General features: G+C 54.9%; 1 protein-coding gene across 2 annotated transcripts in view; it reads left to right on the forward strand.

Moving 5' to 3' along the window:
• Positions 1–22,742, forward strand: part of TNFRSF1B (TNF receptor superfamily member 1B) — a 34,691-nt gene extending 11,949 nt beyond the window's left edge. The window contains exons 2-10 of one of the 2 annotated variants that reach the window (XM_019756332.3): positions 6,033–6,132; positions 7,854–7,982; positions 8,474–8,623; positions 9,110–9,203; positions 9,594–9,832; positions 10,383–10,460; positions 11,039–11,073; positions 16,763–16,967; positions 20,738–22,742. In XM_019756332.3, coding sequence (XP_019611891.3) covers positions 6,033–6,132; positions 7,854–7,982; positions 8,474–8,623; positions 9,110–9,203; positions 9,594–9,832; positions 10,383–10,460; positions 11,039–11,073; positions 16,763–16,967; positions 20,738–21,018 — 1,311 coding nt within the window. In that variant the 3' untranslated portion in view covers positions 21,019–22,742. Of the gene's footprint in view, positions 1–6,032; positions 6,133–7,853; positions 7,983–8,473; positions 8,624–9,109; positions 9,204–9,593; positions 9,833–10,382; positions 10,461–11,038; positions 11,074–16,762; positions 16,968–17,971; positions 18,180–20,737 lie in introns of those variants that run through there. The other variant, XM_019756333.3, reaches the window with a different exon arrangement.
• Positions 22,743–22,997: the final 255 nt, after the last annotated feature.

Here is a 22,997-nt window from a genome sequence, read left to right on the forward strand (position 1 = left end):
ATCTAGCACCTCACTGGAACCAGGCAACCTGCTGCCTAGGGTTTTGTCCCCGCCTAGCCCGTTCTCAGCTGAAACCCAGGCGGAAGGAGCCCAGTCCTAACATTCTGTCTGACACAAGTCTCCAGCTCAGGGCCTGTGCAGCCCCTCAGAGCTCCCCCCACCCCTGGGTCCCCTGGGCGTCTGGGAGAAGATGACAGACCCAAGTTAAGGCCTCTTGCCTTTGCTCCTACAACAACCCAGGAGGAATCAAGGCAAGGCACTATGTCACCATTTTATGGTGGCAATGCTGAGACTCAGAGAGAGTGATGTCCCAAGTCCCCTGTGACTAGCACATGCACCCAGAGCCTGTAATCTACGCCTCATGCTCCTCCTATGATGCCAGGTGTCTATGCACCTGGGAGGGCAGACGTCTCTGGCTCCTTTCCTCACAGAGGCCACCTGTTCAGGCTGCCCTCACTCTGGGAGAGGGGATGAGGGGAGAGGCTGGGTCATGGAGGCCCCACCCCACACCCACCTTCAGCCTTGCCTCCCACCCTAGCTCCCAGCTCATTCAGTTTTTCCACCTCTCGTGTGGGTGGGCCGCCCACCCACCCAGTACTTCTGAGGTCTCTGGAGGGGCTGAGCTTTTTGACACACATCTTTAAAAGCCAGAGCTGGAAAGGGCTTAGAGCATCCACCAGCCCCACATCATCATTTTGCAGATGAGGAAACAGGCACAGAGAATCCAGTTACCACCCACAGTAGGGGGAGTACCTGAGCGGGGGAGGGAGGACCTTTGGGGTAGACCTGAGGGGTTGAAATCCAATCTTCCTGGGGTGGGGGAGACAGGTGTCAATTTGATGCCAGGGAAGAAACTGGGCCAGAGCTGAGGAGGCCTCTTTGAGGCTCAGTGTTCTCATCTGTGAGTGGGGAGCAATAATCGTAGTATATACCGATCTCCTGGTGCTGGGATGAAGACTCAGGGAGACAGTGACATATGTAAATAACTGCACGATGGCTGGCTTGGAGCAAGCTTCTAGGAGAAGGTGCTGCCCCTGTGTTTGTCTGCCAGCACCCTCACCCTCACCCACTCCGGCCCAGCTGCCCTGGCCTCCTGGCTGTGCGTGGAGCATGCCGAGCACATTCTCCCTGTCACCCGCTGCTTTTCCTTTTTCCTGGGCTCCTACTGCCACCTCACATTCCTCTACCGTGTGTGTCTGCGTCTCCCCCACTAGAGCTCAGCTTCCCAAGGCAGGGACTTGGCCGTGTTCAACGTGGTCTGCCCAGCACCTGGAACAGCAGGTGCTCAGTATGTTCGTTGAATGAATAAATAAATGAATGAGTAAATGCGTGAACGTTTCCACCTTTGCCCCGGACGTTCTCCACCATTAAATGGGAGGTCGTCTGGGATGTCTAAGGTTCCTGCCAACCCTGAGCTGTGGCGCTTCAATCCCGCCCCCACTTCCTCAGCTCCCACGTGCCTTTCTAGCACTTGGCACAGTTGCTGATCAGCGGGGCCAACCCTCTCTGCTCACGGACTCCTTCCTTTGAGGCTTTGCTGCCCTCCTCCTGGTGCTGAGGAGCTGCCAGCCCGAGGTTGGGCCCTGTCCGGAGCCCAGGGACACAGGCAGTTCTGGGCAGAGCTGGGTCTTAGGTGCTGAATGTCCCTGCCTGCTGCAGGAGACTGGCTCGTTCTGAGGTTCCTGGCAGTCTCCTGGGAATCAGGTCAGAGCTGAGGTCAGAGGCTGTTGGCCTGTGGCCAAGAGGGGTCCCCTGCATGCGTGCGTGCGTGCGTGTGTATACGTGTAAGAGAGAGCCTGAGTGACAGAGAGAACACGCGTGTGCCAGCACCATGGTCTCTGTTTGCTGTGGAAGTGTATGAATGATGGCTGGTGGCATGGCAGGGACGAAGGTGGAAGGTGGATCCCAGGAGCCGGCTCCTTTAGCTGTCCTGAGGAAGAGAAGGGACCAAAGATTTCTGCAGAGGGACCAGGGCAAGAATCGCATCCCAGCTTGGCGCCTTCTTCCTGGATGAACTCAGACAAGCGACGTAATCTCCCTGAGCTGTGAAATGGGCACACACCCTCCTGCTTTCTGGGGCGGAAGTAGGATTCTATAAAGTGCGTGCAACCTTGCCTGGCACATAGTAGGCGCTTAGCAAGTGTCCCATTGTTTTCCTTCCTCCCTGAAGTGCCAAAGCTGAGAACCTGGAGGAGTGGTGAAGGTTGTGTGGTGGGAAGGACTTGGGGTCCTGGGTCTGTGTTGAGGGGAGAGGGAAGCCAGGAGAAGGGAGCCAGGTTAGGGGGCAGCAAAGTATGCAGCTCTTCTGGTGTAGCCTTGGACACGTCCTGTCACCTCGCTGAGCACCTGTGAAATGTTGGTGAGGAGCCTCTGCCAGATGGAACTCACGTAGTCGCTCCTGGGATGGAGTAGGTGCTCAGGGCACGTTAGGCACTCCTGAGCGCAGGTGCCTCCTGTCCTAGGAGGACGGAGGCCAATGTCAAGGAGAGAAAATGGGGCCGCAGACCCTGACAGCTCTGAGGCCTGTGGTGGGTGAGGGGTGGGCCCCAATGGCTTTATGCACAATCCTCCATCAGCCTGCCACCAACCCTGGCATGACCCAGAGCCTTTGGGAGAACAAGGAGTAGCTTTCTATCTCCATTTTCTCATCTGGGAAATGGGCACAATCAGACCTGCCTCACAAATTGGATGTTAGATGGTCCTTCCTCTTTCCCTCCTTCTATCCTTCCTTCCTTTTATCTGCCTGCCTATCTATCTGTCTAGTCTCTGTCTAATCTACCTATCTGTCCACCATCTACCTGTCTGTCATCTATCTTCTCTAATCCCCCACTCCCACTGGGTCACAGATTGTCCAGCCTTTTAATGGATGGTTAACGCTCATCAGTGATTTCCAAGTTTTTTCTTGGGGACCCTTTATTTTGAAAGCTTGGGTCTGCTAAACATGCTGAGTGAATCAACTACTCACCCGTTTAGTTCCTCATTTTAAAATGTCAGTCATTGCTCCCCTGTGGATGGGTGGGTGGCACATGGATCTGAGCCTCCCCAGCACCAGCCAAGAGAACTGGAAGCTTCCATTGCCCTATGTTTCCCAGACGCTGCTTGCCACGTTCTGGGGGCCTCCAGGGATGCCGGGCCTGTGTGGCCCCTGTGGTGACCTGAGGCCTGGCTCCCAGGGCTGTGGTTTTGCCAGGCCTCTGCTCTGGGAAGCCCTGCAGTGGAGGGAGTGACCTTTTGTTCCGCTCAGCTGAGGGGCTTTCTGTTCCTCATTGTTTAGCCATGACAGGGCTGTGGGTTTTTTGATTTTTTTTTCTTTCTTTCTGAGGATAAACAGGCCTCGAGATTGCTCGAGGGCTGATCCCCATCACACAGAGTGGCAGGAGGAAGTGTAGGGAAGGGCACTGAGAGCAAAGCTGAAACAGAAAAAGACCCCGAGGGGAGGCCATGTGGAGGCTTTCTGGGCAGTGGCCTGGGGGCCACGGGGCCCAGCCTCCTGCCTTGGTCCAGGAACCCTTGGCCTGTGGGTGGAGAGAAAGCCCAAACTTGGCACAGGCAGGGCCCTTTCCCATCAGGCCTTTTGGGCCCTGACAAGAAATCCTCCCTCAGCTGGGCAGGCCTCCCTGTGCTGCACCCCAGGGGCTGTCCTGGGGGGGTGAGTGTTTGTCTCCCCAGCCCCGCAGGGAGCACCCTGGCCCCACATGAGTGAGGGCCCTAGTTACTGCAGGGGGTACTCGTGGGGATGCAGGGTCCGGCCATCCTATGCAGTCCCTCCCTGCCCTCTGGCATGCAATCTGAGGGGGGAGTCAGCCTCAGAGCGGGGAGGCACAGCCCCTTCCTGGGAGAAGCCACACAGCAGCAGCCTGCAGGAAAGACCATTTTTTGGGGGGGTAAAGGGGGGGCAGTTAGGCCTCCACCACAGTGCGTGCAAGGGAGAAGGTACGAGATCTCTGGTTGTGGGGCTCCCCCCTTTGATCACTGGGTCTCCTCCGTGCATCCCCACCCCAGGTCCTCTTGCCCCCCTGTGGGTGCCAGGTAACCCTGTATGTTAAGTAGTGGAATCACCTTCCTTTTTTAATAGTACAGCTTCCTGGGCCCACCCACCCAAGCTTGGTATTAATAACAGGCCCCCCAGGTGGTTTAGTCACTGGCAGTGAGCCCCACCCCCTTCTGTGAGGAGCCCTGTTATGAGGTGCCTCACGACCCTTTTCTTCCACGTGCCTGGCTGGTGCCTCTCTGGGACCAAATGGGGAGGGAGGAAGGACTGGGATGGAGTGTGTGTGCGTGTGTGCGTGTGTGCCCGTGCAGCCATGGGCGCCGAGCTTATGGTCCACACTGGAATGGGAGTTATTTCTTAGACTCTGTTATACAGAATGGTTCCCACTTCCCATGCCAGCCACCAGTATCTCTCTCATCCTCACTAGAGCTGACTTCCTGGGGTTTGGCCCCGGGCCTGGGGTGGGAGTGGGGGTAGGGAAAGGGCTTCAGGGGCCCGCCAGCATGGTGGGTGCTCCCAAGTTTGGGCTTCATGGCTCTGGTGCCAAGGTTGGTCCCCCTCCAGGAAAGGACATTGTAATGAAGGCTGCTGCTTCGATTAGTGCCCCCTGAGCACCTACGACATGCGAGGCTCTGGGGCAATAGCAGCGGCACCCCAGCCCTCAGCCTCAGAGGGCGCCCATCTAGGGGGAGCACAGCTCTGTGTGCCAGGAGCCCTGAAGGAGGAAGGTCAGGATTTGGGGTACTAGTGATGAGTCAGGGTGGGGTAAGGGCAGGGAAGCCTCGTGGAGGCTGCTGTCAGAAGGGATAAACAGAATTTTACTAGAGGAAGTACCAGGCTGTTCTAGGCAGAGGACACAGCTCGGGCAAGAACGTGGGGGCAATAAGAGCCTCAGATTGCTCCACAACAGGAAACCCCAGCCCTTGGGGGTTGTTGTGACACCAGCGTGGGTCTGGGGCTACCTGCCAGTCCAAGCAGGAAAGCCAGCGGGGTGTCCCTGTTTGCTGGTTCTCAATGCACGGGCCAGCCAAGGGCCCTGCTGCCCTGGCTCTGGCACTCACGACCCCCAGGTGGTGGGCAGCTGGATGGGGGAAGACGGGGGAGGCAGGGGTGTGTTTGGAGCATGAACTCTAGCATCCATTAGAGCATCCGTCCCTCCTGGAGGCTGGGACTCATTATCAGGCAACACTCATGGCAGCTAGGTGGGGTGGGGTAGGGGGTGCCCGGCTGGTATAGGGGATCTGAGTGGGTGCAACAGTACCCACTGACTAGAGCACCTGGAGCACTTAGGACAACACCTGGCATCCTGTGAGTGCTCAAGAAATGGTCATTGTGACCGTCATCAATAAGTACCTACTGAGCACCAGCTCTGCCGTGGGCCACGTGCTGGAAACTGAGGGTCTAGAGACGATGAGGCCGTCGTTTCTGCCTTGTGCTCTGCAGACGTGTGGAGTGTGTGTATATGCGTGCATGCACACCCACACAGGATGGGAGGACAAGTAGGTCACCCATTTCAGCACAATGCGATGATTGTTATATCCAGCGTTCAGAGCCCAGAAGAGGGGGAACCCGAGTCAGGTGGGGAGGGCTTCCCAGAGGACGCAGTAATCCGCTGGAAGGATGAAGGGGTGATTCCCGGGTGCAGGAAGGAGGGAAGGGGAAACATCCTAGGCGGAGGGCCACGTGACGCTGAGCTCTGTGGTTCTCTGAGTGAGGCCACTGCCTTCCGGCCAGCTTCAGGACCCAGTGTCCGCCCCGGGCAGTGTTAGGAGCCAGTCCCCCCCTCCGGCGAGCTGCCTCAGTGCCTCCACCAGCAGACATGCGTGTGTGAAGGAGGAAGAGGGAAGGTGAAAGAAGGCAGGACTCTCCCTTCTTTTACCTCCACCACCTTTCCCAAAGGGAGAAGTCCCTGTGTCCTTTGATAGAGCCCCAGCAGGGAGAGAACCAAACACTTGCAGGACACAGGTGGGGCTCTGGGCGTCAGGTGTGGCAGAATCCACAGGTGGCCAAGCTGATGACTGTTCTTCCTTCCCCCTTCCAGGTTGCATTCACCCCCTATGCCCCGGAGACTGGAAACCTGTGCAAGCAGAGAGAGTACTATGAGGAGAAGACCCAGATGTGCTGCAGCATGTGTCCCCCTGGTGAGGGACAGCCACCGGGACGCTGGCCCTCAGACTGGCTGGGTCCCTGGGGGCTAAGGCTATGGAGGGAGTGTGTGTACGAGGGTTAAGGGGCAGGCTCATAGCCCGCAATTCTTACGGATCTTCTAGTTCCATGAACTGGCCCTATGCTCCCTCTTGCTTCTGGGCCTTTGCACATGCTGTTCCCTCTTCCCAACTCCCTTTCCCTGATAAACTCCTATTTATCCTTTGGACCTCAGCTTAGATCTCCCACTCCTCCAGGAAGCCTGCCTATACTGCCTGGCTAGATCTGGTGGTTCCTCTTTTGAACTTCCAATGGTCTCTGGTGTCTCCCTTGGCAGCAGCTCTTTTTACCCTGTGCTATTGTGGCCTGGTTCCTCTTTTGTCACCCCTACTGTAGGTTCCTCCAGGACAGAGACTGGGCTTGTTTTCCACTGAAACCCTAGCACCTGGCACCACGCCTGGCACATACTAGGTGCTCAGTACATATTTGACTGAATCAGTGAATGCTTATCCATTTCATAGATGGTGGACTTGAGGTCTAGCCCCAGTTGGGGAAGCTGGGTGGCCCAGCTCCCACTGTCGTCTGTCCATTCATTCATTTATACATTCATTCCTATAATATTGATAAAGCACCTACTAAGTATCAGCCACTGTTCTAAGTGCTGGGAGTACAGTTGAGAGCAGGGCAGACAAAATCCTCGCCCTTATGGATTTTGCATTCCAGTAGAAGCACAGACAAATGAACCAACAAAGGAAACAGATGTGTGGTCCTATCAGAGAGTAAGTGCTGTGAAGAAAACAAGGCAGGGGAAGGCAGATAGAGACAGATGGAGTAGGACATGTTTTATACCGGGTGGTCCAGGAAGGCCTCTGAAGAGCTGACACTTGGGCAGAGACCTTGCAGGAGGGGAGGGGGTGAGTCATGCAAGTATGCGGGAAACAGCATACTAAGCAGGAGGCCACAGCAAGTGCAAAGGCCCTGAGGTGGGAGACTGTTTGGTGAACTTGAGGAATCGCAAGGCCAATGTGTGGCCCAGACTGAGTAAGTAAGCAGGGGCTGTGGTAAGGGGTTTCGATTTTGTTCTGTAGGATCCAGAAACCCGTTGGAGGGCTCTGAGCCATTAGCTTGAGATATGGGCAGGCACATATAGACCTGTCACCTTCCACAGCTATTTTATGAGACTCCAGGGGAACTGACTCTTCTTTCTTCCGTTACCTGGCAGGGTCTTTGTAAGAAGTTACTAGATTAGCACAGCAGTGAATATGGCAGCGTAGGGCTCAGGGCTCAGAAAAACTCTTTAAAGGTTTGCCTTGGTGTTATCCTATCCCCTGGCATGCCTTTTCCTCAGGCCTTGGTAGGAACTATACTACATTCCTACTGCCTTTTTTTCCCTCCAGTTTATACTCCCAGGTGGATAATTTTAGCCAAATATAAAGAAAGGAGCTGGCAAACCAGTTCTCACTAAAATGTGGTTGACTAACAACAGGTAGTTCCAATGGTGGAATTTCAGGCATCTGGAAAGAGCAGTGGGGGCTCAGAGATAGAGTGACACGTGGTACATGCTAGAGGTGAGATGGGTCGATAGAGTAGTTGGAACCCCATTAAAGAGCCTTCCCAGCTAGGCTACAGAACTCGGGGATTTTGGGGAACAGTGGATGAGCCCAGGGTCTGAGCAGAAGCCCCACCCCACTGAGACCTCTGACCCTTGCTTTCTTAGGTTTCCGTGCAGAAGTCTTCTGCACCAAGACCTCAGATACAGTGTGTACCGCCTGCGAGGACAGCACATACACCCAGCTCTGGAACTGGGTCCCTGAGTGCTTGAGCTGTGGATCCCGCTGCAGCTCTGGTGAGTAGGTCTAGAGAGAGGGGTGGTCTTCAACATCGCCCCCTTTGGCTGAAAGCTGGCTGGGATCACCCCAGACCCATTGTTTCCATGCCCCACGGCATGCGGTTGCATGGGTACAGTTCTTTACCCTTCATCAGTGGGATTTTCATCCTCTGCCTCACCAAATCCTCTTCAATAGCTCCATAGGGCGGGCAGGCCAAGAGCAGCGGTGGGAGAACTGTGCCCAGTTTCGAGTAGAGGAAGTTGTGCCTTGGAGAGCAGGCTTGGTTGCTTATGCTGTGATGGAGCCAGAACAAGACTGAGTCCTTGGGACTCCATGGCCAGTGTTCTTTTTGCCCCATTGCTGGGGAGGGTGGGGCCCACCAGCCTGCTGGAGACCAGAGCTCTCTGCAGGTGGTAGGCTGGCTGGGGCTGGGAGGGCAGAGTGGCATGGTGGTGGGCAGGGTTGATGGAGGCAGGAATGACCCTGGGCTGCCTTCTTGCTCCTCTAGGCCAGACGGAAACTCAAGCCTGCACTCGGGTACAGAACCGTATATGCGTCTGCGAGCCAGGCTGGTACTGCACGCTGAAGCGTCTGGAAGGGTGCCGGCAGTGTGTACGTCACCGCAAGTGTCCCCCCGGCTTTGGTGTGGTCACACCAGGTATGGCGCCAGGGCCGGTGGGCCTTGGGGACCCCTTTGGGTCTCTCCTTTATGGGCATCAACTCATCAACCCAGCTTGGGAACGTTGTCAGTGGCAGCCAGGTTCCAGCTGCCCATTTGTCCACATGTTCCCACTCATTCTTTCTCCAGCGTTCCTGTGGCATCTACTGTGGGCTGGGCCCTGGGGATCCAGAGATGGATCAAACTAATCCCTAAGCTACTGGAAAATCAGGTGGTGCCACAGGAAGATGAACCCGCGTGACCCTGGAGACCAGGAAGTCACTAGAATTGGTTAAAGGACAAACTGCCCAGCTGTGTGTGTGTGTGTGTGTGTGTGTGTGTGTGTGTGTGTGTGTGTGTTTTAAGGGGTGGAGTGCAGACAGAGGTCTGTGGGCCCCTCAAGACCTCCCCTAGGGCTCCAGTAGCAAGGCCTATCTGATCCATGGGACATCTGAGTTGGTGACAGATTCTAATTTTTCCTTGCAGGAACTTCAATGTCAAATGTGCGGTGTGCGCCCTGTGCCCCAGGGACATTCTCTGACACGAGTTCATCCACAGATACTTGCAGGCCCCACCGGAAGTGAGTGGCTGAGTCCTTTGGTTCTGGAGGAGCAGGGAGGGGCTGTCCCAGGGTGATGGTGGGGTCTAGAGCATAGAGTGGCTGTGCCGTGCCACCTGGAATCCCCCCATTCCCTCCCTTGGTTTGAGGCATTGTCGAGCCTTGTTCAGTGCCAGGAGGGGTGGATCCGTCAGTGGGTTGGTCCCAGGACCGAGAGCACAGTAAACAGTAGCTTTTCCGTGGATGTCAAGACTGAAGGCAGAGTACTGAAAGAGGGCAGGGCGCATGTGCGCACTCCCCTGGCCTGGCTGCGGGGCCCCTTGCCCGCTGGCCTGGTTTCCACAAGTGAACCCAGCCGCCCTGAGCCATTCTGTCCTCTGCTGACTTCTGACCCAGCCTCCTCCTCCCCAGCTGTAGCTCGGTGGCCACCCCTGGCACTGCAAGCATGGATGCGGTCTGCACACCTGGGGACCCTCCCCTGAGAGTGGTCCCAAGCTTAGCCCTCGTGCCCCAGCCTCAGTCCACGAGATCCCAACAGAGGGAGCCAACTCCAGGACCGAGCACAGCTCCAAGTACCTCTGTCCTGCTCCCAATGGTCCCAAGTCCCCCGACTGAAGAGCTCAGCACAGGGAACATTTCTCTTCCAATTGGTAAGTCACAAGAGGGCCCATTCAGCCATCGTCCCTCCCTCTCTCCTTCCCTCTCTCCCTCCCTCCCTCCCTCTCTCCCATCTTAGAGACTTACTGAGAACCCTCTGTAGGCTGGATGTACTGTCCTGGGTAGGACTAGAATATCCCAAGACCTGGTGCTGTCACTAAGAATCCCTGGGTCGGGAGGGGAGGGGTCAGCTTTCATCCCAAAGTGGAGGTGGTCTCCTGACCGCCGGTTCTAATGAACCCATTAGGCTGTGAAGACAGTGGGCTGGGCCGGGTCACTTCCTGGGCTTCTCTGTCTGGGGTTTGGACTAATCAGGCCCCAAGTCTCAAACTGTGGCCCTTGGGCTGAATATGGCCCACAGACATGTATTGCTCGGCACACTTTTGGGTTTGTTTTTTTTAATTGAATTTGAGACCTGTGTTCTGGGCTTGCCCCTCCCCTGTGACAACAGCAGCCATCTTTGGGCACTGAGGGATCTGCTGAGTCCCTGCTACATTTGAGTTTGCTTTTTGCAGCTGTTTTGAGCTTCACTTTTCCTTCTAGGACTGATTGTGGGCGTGACAGCCTTGGGACTGCTAGCAATAGGGCTGGTGAACTGTTTCATCATAACCCAGACGAAAAGTAAGATTCCATTCCTTCTTCCCTTCATCCACCCATTCATTCATCCACTTGTTCAGGAAGCTTTGCTGGGGGCCTCCTATGAGCTCAGGGGTCAGACAAAGCCAGATATGGTAGTCTCTGTTCTGTAGGAGCTTAAAGCCTGTGGCAGAAGGCACTTCCTCTAACTTATCTACTGAAAGGCAAGACACCATCTGGGCTGTTCGAGGGGGTAAGAGTCCAGGATTCTTGTCTGGGAATCCTGGGGTATTCAGGCATTCTGGAGCAGTGACATTTGAGCTGGGTATAATTTTGATGGGGGGCTGTGTGCAGGAAGGAAAGGGCATGCGACGCAGAGAGCATGGCATGATCAAAGGAGGGGAGGCTGGAAAATAGTTGGGGTGGTGGAGGGGAGTGGAACACTGTCAGGCTAGCTGGAGAGTTGGGTGTGGGGTCTTTGTGTATCTTGTCTGGTAGGTGATCGGTCCTCCCAGGGCTGGGCCTACTCCCGCTGCTTGGGCCCCGTGCTGCCATCCTAGTTAGAACAGATGTGGCCTGAGGAAGTCACTCTCCCTGACTTGTCCCCTCTCTCCTCTTTGCAGAGAAGCCCTTTTGCGTGCAAGGAGAAGCCAAGGTGGTGAGTACCCCTCTGCCTTCCCTCTCCTCCTCCCCTGCTCTCCTTCCTGGTGGGCTGGGTTGTCTCACCGGAAGCAGCAAATTCGATTAAGTTGGTCTATCTAGTGTCCGGTGGTGAGGCTGAGCCCTGGGAGGCTGCGGAAAGGCCAGCCAGCATCTGTCCTTGGGGGTAGGCAATCCTCCATGGGCGAAGAAAGGAGGCTGAATGTGAAATGCCACATCAGGCAGCAGGGGTTAGTGGTATCAGTGGCAAGCACGTGGTCGTGGACCCATGGTGTGACCTTGGGGCAGACGTGAAATTGCTTGTGGCTGTGTTTACTCACCATTATACAGAAACAGTGCTGGTCAGCCCAGCTTGCACGGCTGTGCCATTCAGTCAGCTGGCAGCAGTTCTCAGCGTCTCTGTGGTGCTTACAAAGCCCTTGCTCATGGAGCAGTGATTTTCAAACTAAGTGCTGGGGTACCCCGGTGGTCCACAGAGGTCCCTAGGGGACATCTCTGGGGTTGAGGTGAAGGCTAGGGGGCTGAGCCCTGCGTCCTCCCACTTCAACCAAAGCAGGTCACCTTTGATCTTTTTTTAATAGAGTCTGTGAAGGACTTTTGTTAGAGACACAACACTGACATAGTATTTTATCAATTCTCCATTAGGAAGGCATTTGGCTGCAAGTAATCAAAAACTTAACGGTGATTTCAAATAAAAGGGCTTTATTTTTCTCATATACCGTATTTCCCCGAAAATAAGACCTAGCCGGATCATTAACTCTAATACTCCAAAAGACACATTAGAGCTGATGGTCTGGCTGGGTCTTATTTTCGGGGAAACACGGTACCTAGAGGTCGAGGGCTTGATGGCTACTGGGATAGTTCAGTTGCATCCTTCTGAGAGGCCAGTAGGGCCGCAGGCTTTGCCATTTTTAGTGTGTTGGCTTTTGTTCTCTTGCTTGTGGCTTCATGTCTAAAGAGGGTGAGCACCACTTCATATGTTTGAGGTGTGAAGAAGAGGCGGAAATGGCCACTCTAGCCATGGTGCCTTTTATCAGGAAATTACGGTGTTCTCCCAGTAGTCCCGGGTAGACTTTTCCTTTTGTCTTATTGGCCTGAATGGTGTCATGTGACCACCCCTCGCTGCCAGGGAGGCTGGAAAAGGGGGCACTTTGCTTTCTCAGCCTCCGTGGTGGAGGACAGGGGCGAGGGTGTGGCGTAAGCCAGTACACGGTGACTTGTTGTAATCCTGTATCTGGTAGGCAGGGTAAGGTTTTTACTCAGTTTTACTGATGAGGAAACAGAGCCCAAGGAACTCCCTCCGTGTCCCTCATCTTGCTGGGGCAGGGTTTTTCAGCCAGGGCACTATTAATATTTTGGGGCTGGTAATACCATTTTAGGGGGCTTTCCTGTGCATTGTAGGCTGTTCAGCAATATCGCTGGCCTCTCCCCACTAGATGTCTCCCAGGAGTGACAACCAAAAATGTCTCCAGACATTGCCAAATGTTTCCTGCAGGTCAGAATCACCCCCGGTTGAGAACCACTGTGCTAAGGAAAAGCTCAGCCCTGAGCGGCCTAGTGCCTGAGGTTTACACAGGGCTTTGGACTTGGTACGGACCAGAGACTGAATTCATGTCCTGATTTTGCTGACAAGCCAAGAGGGCAGAGGGGGAAAGTGACTTGCCCACGGTCACACAGCAGTATGTCTCTGGACTCCTGGCCCAGTGCTCAGGGCCGGCCCTACAGTATTTTAGCAGGCACACACATTGGTTTGAGAGTTCGAACTCTTCCTCATTCCCCCAGGGTGCGAATGCCCCTGCTTCCTTTTTCTGGCTTCTGTTCAGTGATGCTGACGGCTGCTGCCTGGTGACACGTAGAGCAAGTGTGTCCTCCAGGCTCCAACCGCGCAGCCCAGCTGCCACATTCTTTCCCACCAAGTGTTTCCCAATACTCAGTGCAGTGAAGATGTCCCGGGTGTGGCCCCGTAGCCTCTGCTTCCCCTTTCCCTTCACTGAGTTTTCTGTCCACTGCGTATGAGCAACTCAGCTATTTCTTGTTGAGTGTTGTGTGTAGAGGCCAGTGGGGTGCTGGTAACTGAAAACCCAAAACGCTGTTTTATCGTGTTAGCTCAGTTCTGTGTTATAAACGTCCCCACCGTGGTCAATTTTAAGCTACCCAGACCTCACCGAGCGTGGGGCTGGGAAGACTCACGCACAGATCTGAGCTGGTCCCGCGTACCACTGGCCGAGTCCCGTGCCAGGCTCTGCCTGTGCGGTGACACTGCATCCGCACACACCCCTATGAGCTACACAGTACCCTCACCCCCATTTTACAGATGAGGAAACTGAGACTCAGGGCGGTTCCGTTCCCTGTGTCAGGTCAGACCAGTAGATAAGTGGCAGAGCCCAGGTTTGAAACTCAATCTGAATCTGCAGGCTCTGCCAGGCCAGACATTCAAGGCTACTCCAAAACACCCCTAGCCCCACCAGGGCCTGCCGGAGGAGGTTGGTCACCTTCCCAGGTGCCCTTCAGTCCCCAGACTCCCTCCCCCACCCGCGCCCCCTCGCTTAGCCTGTGCCTCACTCTGTTCCTCAGCTGGCTGGCAGTGGTCCCTGCTACGAGGCTGCCTGGTAATGCCCCAGGCCTAGGTCCTGGGGTGGAGCGTGTGCGACTCAACTCCGCCCCATCCCTCCTGCTGCAGAAGTGACCCCAAGGCGTGGCGGGACAGTGGCTTCCCTTTGCTGAGAAAGGGTCCACGTATCCACCTGTGTGAGCTCACCCACAGTCACCCCCACAGACACGGTCGTTCACGGGCTCACTTGTACTGATGAGAACAGACATTTGGGAGGTGCTGAACGTCCGTATGCCAGGCACAGTCCTGAGCGTTATTTATTCTCACAGCCATGCTATGACGCACAGTATGATTATTGCTCCCGTTTTATGGCCCAGCAAGCTTGGGCTCAGAGAAGTTAAATAGCTTTCCCAAGGTCACACAGCTAATGAGAGTGGCCTGGGACGCAAACCTAGGAGTGCCTCTCTCGGCACGCACGCTAACTGCACCTCTCACAGATGTGCACACATTCCCCCACACACACAGACACACGTGTGTGTGCACTGCATATATCCTCACACCTGTATATAGAGATGTGTGAGCCTCAGGAACACGCACTCACACGTGCTGACAGACACAGACCCTGTGGGAACCTGGAGGACCTAGCCAGTGGCTCTGCCGGGGTCTCTGCTTCTGCCCACGGCAGGGCTGGGCGGTGAGGGGCAGGAAGGTGAGAGGGGCGGGCTGGCTGGCTGGCTGGGATCCTGTTTTCTGCATGAAACCCCTCAATACCCAGTACCCCCTCTTACTGGGGTCCCAGCCCAAGGAACAGGACTCAGGATGCATCTGCCCTATCAGAGCCTGCCTGAACTTTATAACTTGTGGCTTTGAGGGGAGGGAGGCGGGCTGTGACCTTTGGGGGTTTCTGTTCTGCCTCGCCCTGGCCACCAGAGGAGCGGGACACGGGCCCCAAAAGCCCCTTCTTTGTGCATTGTGAGGAATGACCTTTGGATGTTCTCCCTCTCCCTCCCTCCCCTCGCCTCTCAAACCTCAGAGCAGGGCTAGGAGTGGGGTCCAGTGGCCAAGGGCAGACCACCTGGGCAAGGTTCAACATGAACTTGAAATGCCCTCCATCCCTCCAAAGCTGGGGGTGGTGAACCAGGGAGGCAGGATGCAGTGGAAAGCCAGCAGCTCTGGTACACTGATGTGGGCTAGTCCTGCCCCTGCCGTGGACTAGCTGTGTGATATGAGCAGGGGGCTCACCCTCTCTGGGCTCCCATGGCCTCACCGGGACAGCTCGCAAAGGATCCTTCCAGCCCAAATTAAGAGGCTATGGGCTGGCTCAGGATAGCGAGGGCTCCTCTCGAGGGCTCAGGTGTTCGAGAGGCCATAGCCCTGGTGGGTGGGGTTGGGGGCCCCAGAGGCTGTGGGAATTAGCCAGTCCAAGGAGGGATCAGGTACTCTGCCGCTGCTTAGAGCACACCTGGAATTGTAGCTTCTCCTGGAGTGAGGCCATAGGGTCTCAGTCTTCCCCGGGGAGGGGGTCTGCTGTGCCTGTGCCCCCTCATCCCATAGCAAACTCACTCTCTAACGCTTACTTCCCCGTACCGTGCTAAGAGTGTCTGACCAGCAGTTCACTTTGCCTCAGTTGTCATCCTACCCTGGACCCTCTCATCCTGGGCATTGGGTGGGAACTCGAACCCTTTCGTCTCCTTTCTTTCTGGGATCCAGAGATCTATCAAAACCCTAAGGCAAGGGCTGGTGTGCCAGTTAGTGTGGACAAGCAACAAACTCAGCATGGGTGTCTGGAGCCTCCCTGAAACCCCAGACACCCAGGAAAGGCATCATGGTTTATAGCCCACCTGTACCACGTCTTAACTGTGTGACCTTGGCCAAGTAAGTCAACCTCTCTGGGCCTCGGTTTCCATATCTGCAAAGTGAGGCCGACACTGGGCTGTTGGAAATATCAGTATAGATAGTGTCGGAAGGACGTCGGCACAGCATTTGGCATTAGATAGCACTTGAATGTCAGCTAATATTTTATTAGTATGATTATTGTTGTTATTTATGTTTTATGAGAAAAAGGCATTAGGAGGAGTCGCAGAGCAACCTGAAGGGGGCGTCTGTGGCGGGTTGCTGAGGCAGCTTAGCTGAGGGTCCTAACTAAAAAGGCTCTCTGCACTGGATTGGTTGATCGAACAAAAAGACTCACAAACTTTTTTTGCAAAGGGCCAGGTAGTAAATACTGTAGGCTTTTGGATCATAGGTCTCTGACACAACTACTCAAACCTGCTGTGGTTGTGGGGAAAAAGCAGCACAGACGGTATATAAACAGATGGGAGTGGCTGGCTGTATTCCAATAAAACTGTAATTTATGAACACTAAAATTTGAGTTTCACATGGCATGACATAGTAGCCTTTACATTTTTTTCAACCATTTAAAAATGTACAAACCATCCTTAGCTCACAGCCTGTACAGAAACAGTGGCAGAACAGACTGGGCCCACGGCAGTAGTTTGCCTACCCCTGATTTAACAAACCCTTGTATGGAGGTTACTATTAACAGGTATTGTTCTGAGCACTTTACAAATATTCAGCCATTTGATCTTCACAACAACCTTCACAACAATCTTCACAAGTAGGTTTTTTATTCTCCCTTTATAGATGAAAAAAATGGAGGCACAGAGACGTTAAGTAACTTACCCAAGGTCACACAGCTAGTGAGTGATGGAGTCATGATTTGCACTCGTATGTCTGGCTCCAGAGTCCATGGTCTTGGCTGCTAGGCTGGGCCACATCGCCCTGTGCTGATGGGGTGACCTTAGGAGAGTCAGTCTCTTTCTCTGGGCCTCTATTTCATTTTGCAAAAAAAGGATGAAAATCCTGCCCCACTTCTAAGACTGGTGAACAGGGCTACCTGGCCCCGTCCTGCAAAGGGCTCACACTCCAGTAGGGCAGCCGGATGCTAATCACAGAAACCATAGAGAACCACATGCCCTGAAAGCACGACGTGTGGAAAGAATGTGTGGGTGTGGGCAGAAGCGCCATGTAAACCGTAAAGTGTTCATGGCATGGGGTGCAGATGGTGGTGGGAAGGAGAAAGGAAGAGGGGCTGGCTGATGGCCTGACCGCTGTCCCTCCGCTCCTCCCCATCCAGCCTCACCTGCCTGCCGATACGGCCCGGGGTGCTCCCGGCCCTGAGCAGCAGCACCTGCTGACCACGGCGTCCAGCTCCAGCAGCAGCTCCCTGGAGAGCTCGGCCAGCACTGCAGACAAGCCGCCCAGCAGGACCCAGCCGCAGGCACCAGGCACAGGGAAGGCCGGCTGTGCTGGGGAGGCCCGGGCAAGCTCCAGGAGCTCAGGTAAGAGGCGGGCGCCCAGCTGGCTTCATCTCCCCTTCATGTTTCTCCCTGATTTCTGTCTGAGCCATCGCCTCCTGGGCCTCCCCTGCATATTGAGGCCTGAGCTCCTAGCAGGGCCTTCGAAACCCTGCCTGACTGGCTTTGGCTCGCCCTCCAGCCTCGCCCCCCTACTGCCCTCAGGTGCAACACTGAGCCTCAAGCTTCTTTCAGTTCTCTTCCATCTTTGCCTGTGTCGGGTCTTTCCCCAGGAACACCCTTCCTTCTAGATAATTCCAACTTGTCCTTTGAGTCCCCAATGTCCAGGCAAGGAGTTTTCCTGTCTGTTATAATATATATCATAATAACATTACATGTTAATGTTACAGTATTACATAGTTATTGTATAATGTATTCTAATTATATATGTGTATTTTTAATATGCTATTATTATATTAATATTGATTATATTTTACAGATGAGGACACTGAGGCCCAGAGAGGTTAAACAGTTTGTTCAAGGGCACACAGTTAGTAAATGTAGAGCCAGAAATCACCCCTGGGCTCCAGGGCTCCACTCACTGTGGCTCGTTGTCCGGTCCTTTTGGGCCTGAGGCCCCAGGGACCTCAGGGTGTAGGGTCTGGAGAAGCCCCTGCCTCCTTTACACATTTGCATTTTGTCCTGGATGGATGGTGGCAGGTGTCACCCTGGCTGGCATCTCCAGTGCCCACACTGGAGGGGGCCCCTGTAAAGGTTCCCCGGAAAGCCTGGAGCTTCCTTGGGTGTGTTTTGTAGTAAGAGGTCAAGTCTGCTGACTGGCCTCTTTCCCTCTCACATGGCAGTGCTGGCTGGTGGGAAGTCAAGGGATGACCATGGCCATCCTCAGACAGCCCTCCTGGCTGCTCTGTGACTGAGAGAATCTGAGCTGACTCCTTAACCCCGCCGAGCCTGTTTCCTTACTTAGACATGAGCCATGGCAGCTCCTTGGCAGGGTCGCAACACCCTTTCTTACCTGTCATCCGGCCCAGGTGTTGCTTCCTCCCCTGGCAGCCCACGTGGACGAGGTGCCCCATTGATGTTTTCCCATCATAGCCCTCCGTCTTCTTCAGTGTGATGTCCTGTCAGTGTCTCCACCCCAGCCTGAAAACTCCATGAGGGATGGCTTGAGTCAGTTCCTGGAACGTAGCAGGTGGCCTGAAATGTCTGTTGAATAAATGAATGAGCTTCGAATATGAACTCTTGGTCTTTGTCCAACTTTTGGACTCATCTTTCCAATCCTTAGCGACACCTCTTCCACGGCTGTTCTGGGGTGGTTTCCTTCTCGGCCCTGGCATGGACTTCTGACCGTGTCTGCCCATCCTTCTACCTCTGCCCCTTCCCTATTCGTTCCCCACTTGCGTCTCTGGCTTCTGCTCTCCCCTGCTCTCCCTCCCACCCCAACACCTCTCTCCACTGTGGGAACGGGTAAACCCCATGCTGTGCCCCGTTGTGGTCCCCCTGTCCGCCCCCGCAATGTCTCATTCACAATGTGCAAAGGCCATGGTGACTCTGGGTGACATTTGGGGGCTGTGGTGGCTCAGGGTGGAAGTTTCCTTCCGGCCCATGGTTTCAGCCCTCCCTCCGCCTGGCCTGTTTGGGGCTGTTCTGAGTAGAGCAGCTCGCTGCTCCATCCTCGTCTCAGTGCCCCTGGAGTCAGGGGAGCAGGGCTGAGGAGAGGACTGGAAAATAAACAACCACATCCGTTTGGGCATTCAGTCGGTCCCACAGTGTCAGCAGCAGCAGCAGCCAGCACTTTTTGTGGGGCTTTTGTGCACCCAGCCGCTTCCACTCGCCTCCTGGCTTATCTATCATTTGGTCCCTCACCAACTAGTTAAGGAATTCAGTCAGATGTTCGCAGGGGCTGGGCCAGAAAGTGGGGGCGAACCTGCACCCTGAAGCCCTTCCTGCCAGTTGCATTCAGGTATGTGGACCCTTGATGGCCAGATCTCCCACATCTGGCTCCCCAGGGCAGCCATAAATCCAGATATTTTTAATGGAAACTCCTGAATTTTAAATGTTGGCAACCAATTTATTTGAAAACACAACCACCAATAAGAACAAAACACACTTATGGGCTGGTCTTTATTCATTCACGTGTCCTTGTTACAAGCACTAGGGACACAGTAGGGAACAGTCCATGCCCTCCGGGGCTCAGGGCCTTGTGGGGGGACACAAGTGAGCAACCCAGGAAATTGATTGTACAGTGTGAGGAGCCAGGGCCCTGGAGATCATAGCAGAGGGAGGGACACAGGGAGTGATGGATGGGACAGGAGATGAATGTTTTTAGAAAGGGAAATCAGGGCCGGCTACTTGGAGGAAGGCCCCTCTGAATGGAGGCCTGAGCGAAAAGAAGGAGTGAGCCATGGGAAGAGCTCTGCAGGCTGAGGGAGCAGCATGCGCAAAGGCCTTGAGGCTTGGAGGACTCAAGGGGCCGCAGGGAGGAGAATGTGTCTGGAAGGAACCCAGCCAAGATCTTCGAGCAGCAGGAAATGGGCGGGAGAAGGCAGGTAGCAGGTCCTGCAGCGCCTCCTAGGCCCTGGTGAGGACGGTGATTTGAACAGCCCAGGAAGTGATCTGCCGAGTTTTAAAGGGCGGGCTCTGGCTGCTGGTGGAGAATGGACAGCAGAGGGGTGGGGTAGAAGCCAAGACATAGGTGGAGGCTGTTCACACTGGTCCCGGTGGGGGTGGATGGAGATTTGCGTGGGAGATAGCAGGAGGTGGTGAACTTGAAGTCTCTTTTGAAGGTGGACCAGGCAAGGCTTGTTGATGGATTGGAGGTGGGGTGTGAGAGTCCAAGGTTGTGGGTCTGTCAGCTGGGTGGATGGTGGCAATGTGAACAGAGACAGGGAGAAGTGGGTTGGGTAGGAGACGGGGGTGGAATCGGGTTGAGATGAACAGGTGGTTGGATATATGGGGCCATTGTTCAACCCCGGCTTCATTGAGGATGTCACCCTATCTCCAGGAGCCAGTCAGACTTTGGAGATGTGGCCATGAGCAAGACAGTCGTCCTTGCCTGCAGGAGATGGACAGGGTCATTGTACCCATTCTATAGCTGAACAAATGGGAGCTCCAATAGGTTAAGTGACTTGGCCAAATTCATGGGGGCGGACCAGGGATTCGAACCCAGGATTGTCAGGCTGCAGAGCTCCAAACGTTCCAATCTCAGTGATGAGGACAAATTACCGCCCCTCCCCATTCTGGAACCCCAGATTTATGAAATCGCAGAGGCAGCACTAGCCAGAGGAAAAAGATTTGCTGCAAATGAAGACAAGTTCAGGGTCAGTGCTTAATCTCCATAAAGGAGCGATCGTTTGGCAGATACAGATGATGGGCCAGTTGGTGTGGCCTGCAGTGCTGATTCCTTGTAGCAGTTACGGGAAAGGGCCTCGTTTTCATTGCTTGACCACTATTCTGTAACGTGCGATTCCTGTTCCTGCTCACTTCTCTGCTTCTTTGTGGGAAGAATGTTTTGTTCTTGAAGCTCCTTCACCTGCTTTATATAGTTGGTTCCTCCCTTCTATGGGCTGAGTTGGGCTGGGTATTCTTATCTGACAGATAAAGAAACTGAGGCACACAAATATTAAGTGACTTGCCCAATGTCACAGAGCCGAGCTGGGCTGGAGCTGGGGCCTCTTGGCTCCTGACTCTGTGCTCTTTCCCACGTGTTTTCACCTGCCTTTTGGGGCAGGAGACAGGCTTTGAAGACCTCCCCACTCCAGGACCCCTGACCGACCACCCTCTCTCATCTTGTGCAGAGTCTTCCCCTGGCAGCCACGGGACCCAGGTCAACGTCACCTGCATCGTGAATGTTTGCAGCAGCTCCGACCATGGCTCTCAGTGCCCTTCCCAGGCCAGCTCCACGATGGGGGACACGGACGCCAGCTCCTCAGACTCCCTGAAGGATGAGCAGGTCCCTTTCTCCAAGGAGGAGTGCCCTTTTGGGTCCCAGCCAGGGGCCCCAGAGACTCTGCTGCAGAGCCCGGAGGAGAAGCCCCTGCCCCTCGGAGTGCCCGATGCTGGGATGAAACCCAGTTAACCGCCTCACAGCCGAGGTGGCTGCATCACAGCCGAGATGGGCTGACCCCTGGGCCTTCTCAGCCCCTGGCCCCCAGCACTCTGGCTCTTTCTGGGCTAAATTCCTTTAGTGGCCTCCACAACTTCAGCCTTCCTCTCACCTGCAGGCAGAAGGACGAGGCAGGGAGAGTCGTGGAGAACCTCTCCTGTCACGGTGTGCATCCTTCTTGCAAGGCTGGCTGGCTGTGCTGGGCAGCCTGGGGCGAGCCCCTGCCTCTCCAGATTGCACCCCAGCTGGTCCTATGAACTTGGCTTCTGAAGCCCTTGTTGTGATCTCTGGGCTCTACCGGCTCTGGCTTCCTGGGAGCCCCCAGCATCCTGCATTCCAGAGGGGCCTGCTGGAGTCATCCATGGAGAAAGGGCAGTGCTTTAGCCTGAATGCAAAGACTGCGGGCCGGTTTCAGTGAGGGTTCGGGGCTGTCAAAGGTCAGATGGCTCTGTGCAGGGAGGGGGTGACAACCTCTATAGGGGAAGGGGGTCCCCTGGGTTAGCTAAGGATCCTTAGAAAGCACCACCTCCAAATCCATTCTTGCTAGCTCCACCTCTTGTACAATGGCATGAAAATCAGACACCGAGAGGGCCCAGGCAGGCAACCTGAAGGAGTGCCCTGACTTGGGCAAGACGGCAAACCTCTACAAGCAAACCTTTTAATTTTAACATGTGGCAATAAAAAAACACACACACAAAAACAAAAGTAAGTACCATGGAGGCAAATGAGCCAATAACACAACAAAACCCAAGTCAGTTTGCCTCCTCTGCCTTTGACCTTCACTCCAGGTTACTCACAGCCCCAGCCCTTCCTCGCTCCCTCACTATCTGGTGTGCGGCTCCAAGGCCACACCTTTTCCTATCAGGGAATTTCAGGAATTGGAGATGACCGAGGCCCTGCAGCCATCTCTCTCCTCCTACCTCAGCCTGGACCTTCCTCCTTTGCCTCCCAGGGGTTGCTCCTGTTTCCCCCTGAACCCCTCCTGCTGTTCCTGGAGTCCCAGGCCCCAGGGGAGCTGTGGGGACACATTGGTACTGTGCCCGTGTGGATGTGAGATGCTGAGAGCCAGTCTGTGTGTGTGTGTGTCGTGTGCTGTGGGTCTGTGTAGCCAACGTCATCAGGTTGAATGGCTTTCCTGAAGCAGCTGAAGCCAACAGTTTTGCCAAGAGGTTCTTACCTTTTAAAGAGTGAGCCCAGCCCCTCCCAAACACACTTGTCCACATCCTACAGACAGTGGGCAAGTGTGGCCTTCACCAGATTCTGGAAGGAAGGAGACGGGGGCTCCTTGAGAAACCATTTGGATCCGAGGTACTTGGATCCCTTGTTGAAAGATTCTACTGGACTTGAACTTGGCAGCTGAACTTCTAGAGGGCTGGAGTGTCCAGCCATTACCATAGAGACAAGAGAGGCTTCCCGCCCCGGAAATCAAGATGTCTTCTTACTGCCTGGACTGGTCAGAGCCTCCGCCCACATTGGACCCAGCACTGTCATGGAGCACATGTGCCCCCTGGTGGTCAGTCCTGGGAGGACTTGAGGCCTCTGCCATCACCCCAGCAGAGCAGGGAAGTGAATGAAAAGGAAACCCTTTGTGGATGTAACCTCAGTTCCCAGCTTGCGTTGATCCCAAGACAATGAGACTTTGCAGTGTGTACTGGGCAGCATTCCTGCTTATAAATAAACCTTTCGTTTGTTTTAGACATTGACCCCTGGCTCTGGCTTTAGGTCTGAGCTGGGGTTTGTCCATGGTCCTGCTTGCCTACCACCGATGTATAGGGGGAGATGGGGTCACGGCCACTGGAGTCTCACAAGACCATGTTCTGGCTGGACCCTGGAAGCACCCCTATTACAACAACCCCTTGCTGGGAACCTGCCTGCTCCCTTCGGCCTGTGAACAGTAAGACGGCAGCTTCCTGCCCAGAAGCACCCAGCTGGGCTCCATGTAGCCCTCATCA

Source organism: Rhinolophus sinicus, chromosome 14 (assembly GCF_057876585.1).
Source record: "Rhinolophus sinicus isolate RSI-liver-muscle chromosome 14, RSI-T2T, whole genome shotgun sequence".
NCBI classification, from domain to species: Eukaryota; Metazoa; Chordata; class Mammalia; order Chiroptera; family Rhinolophidae; genus Rhinolophus; species Rhinolophus sinicus.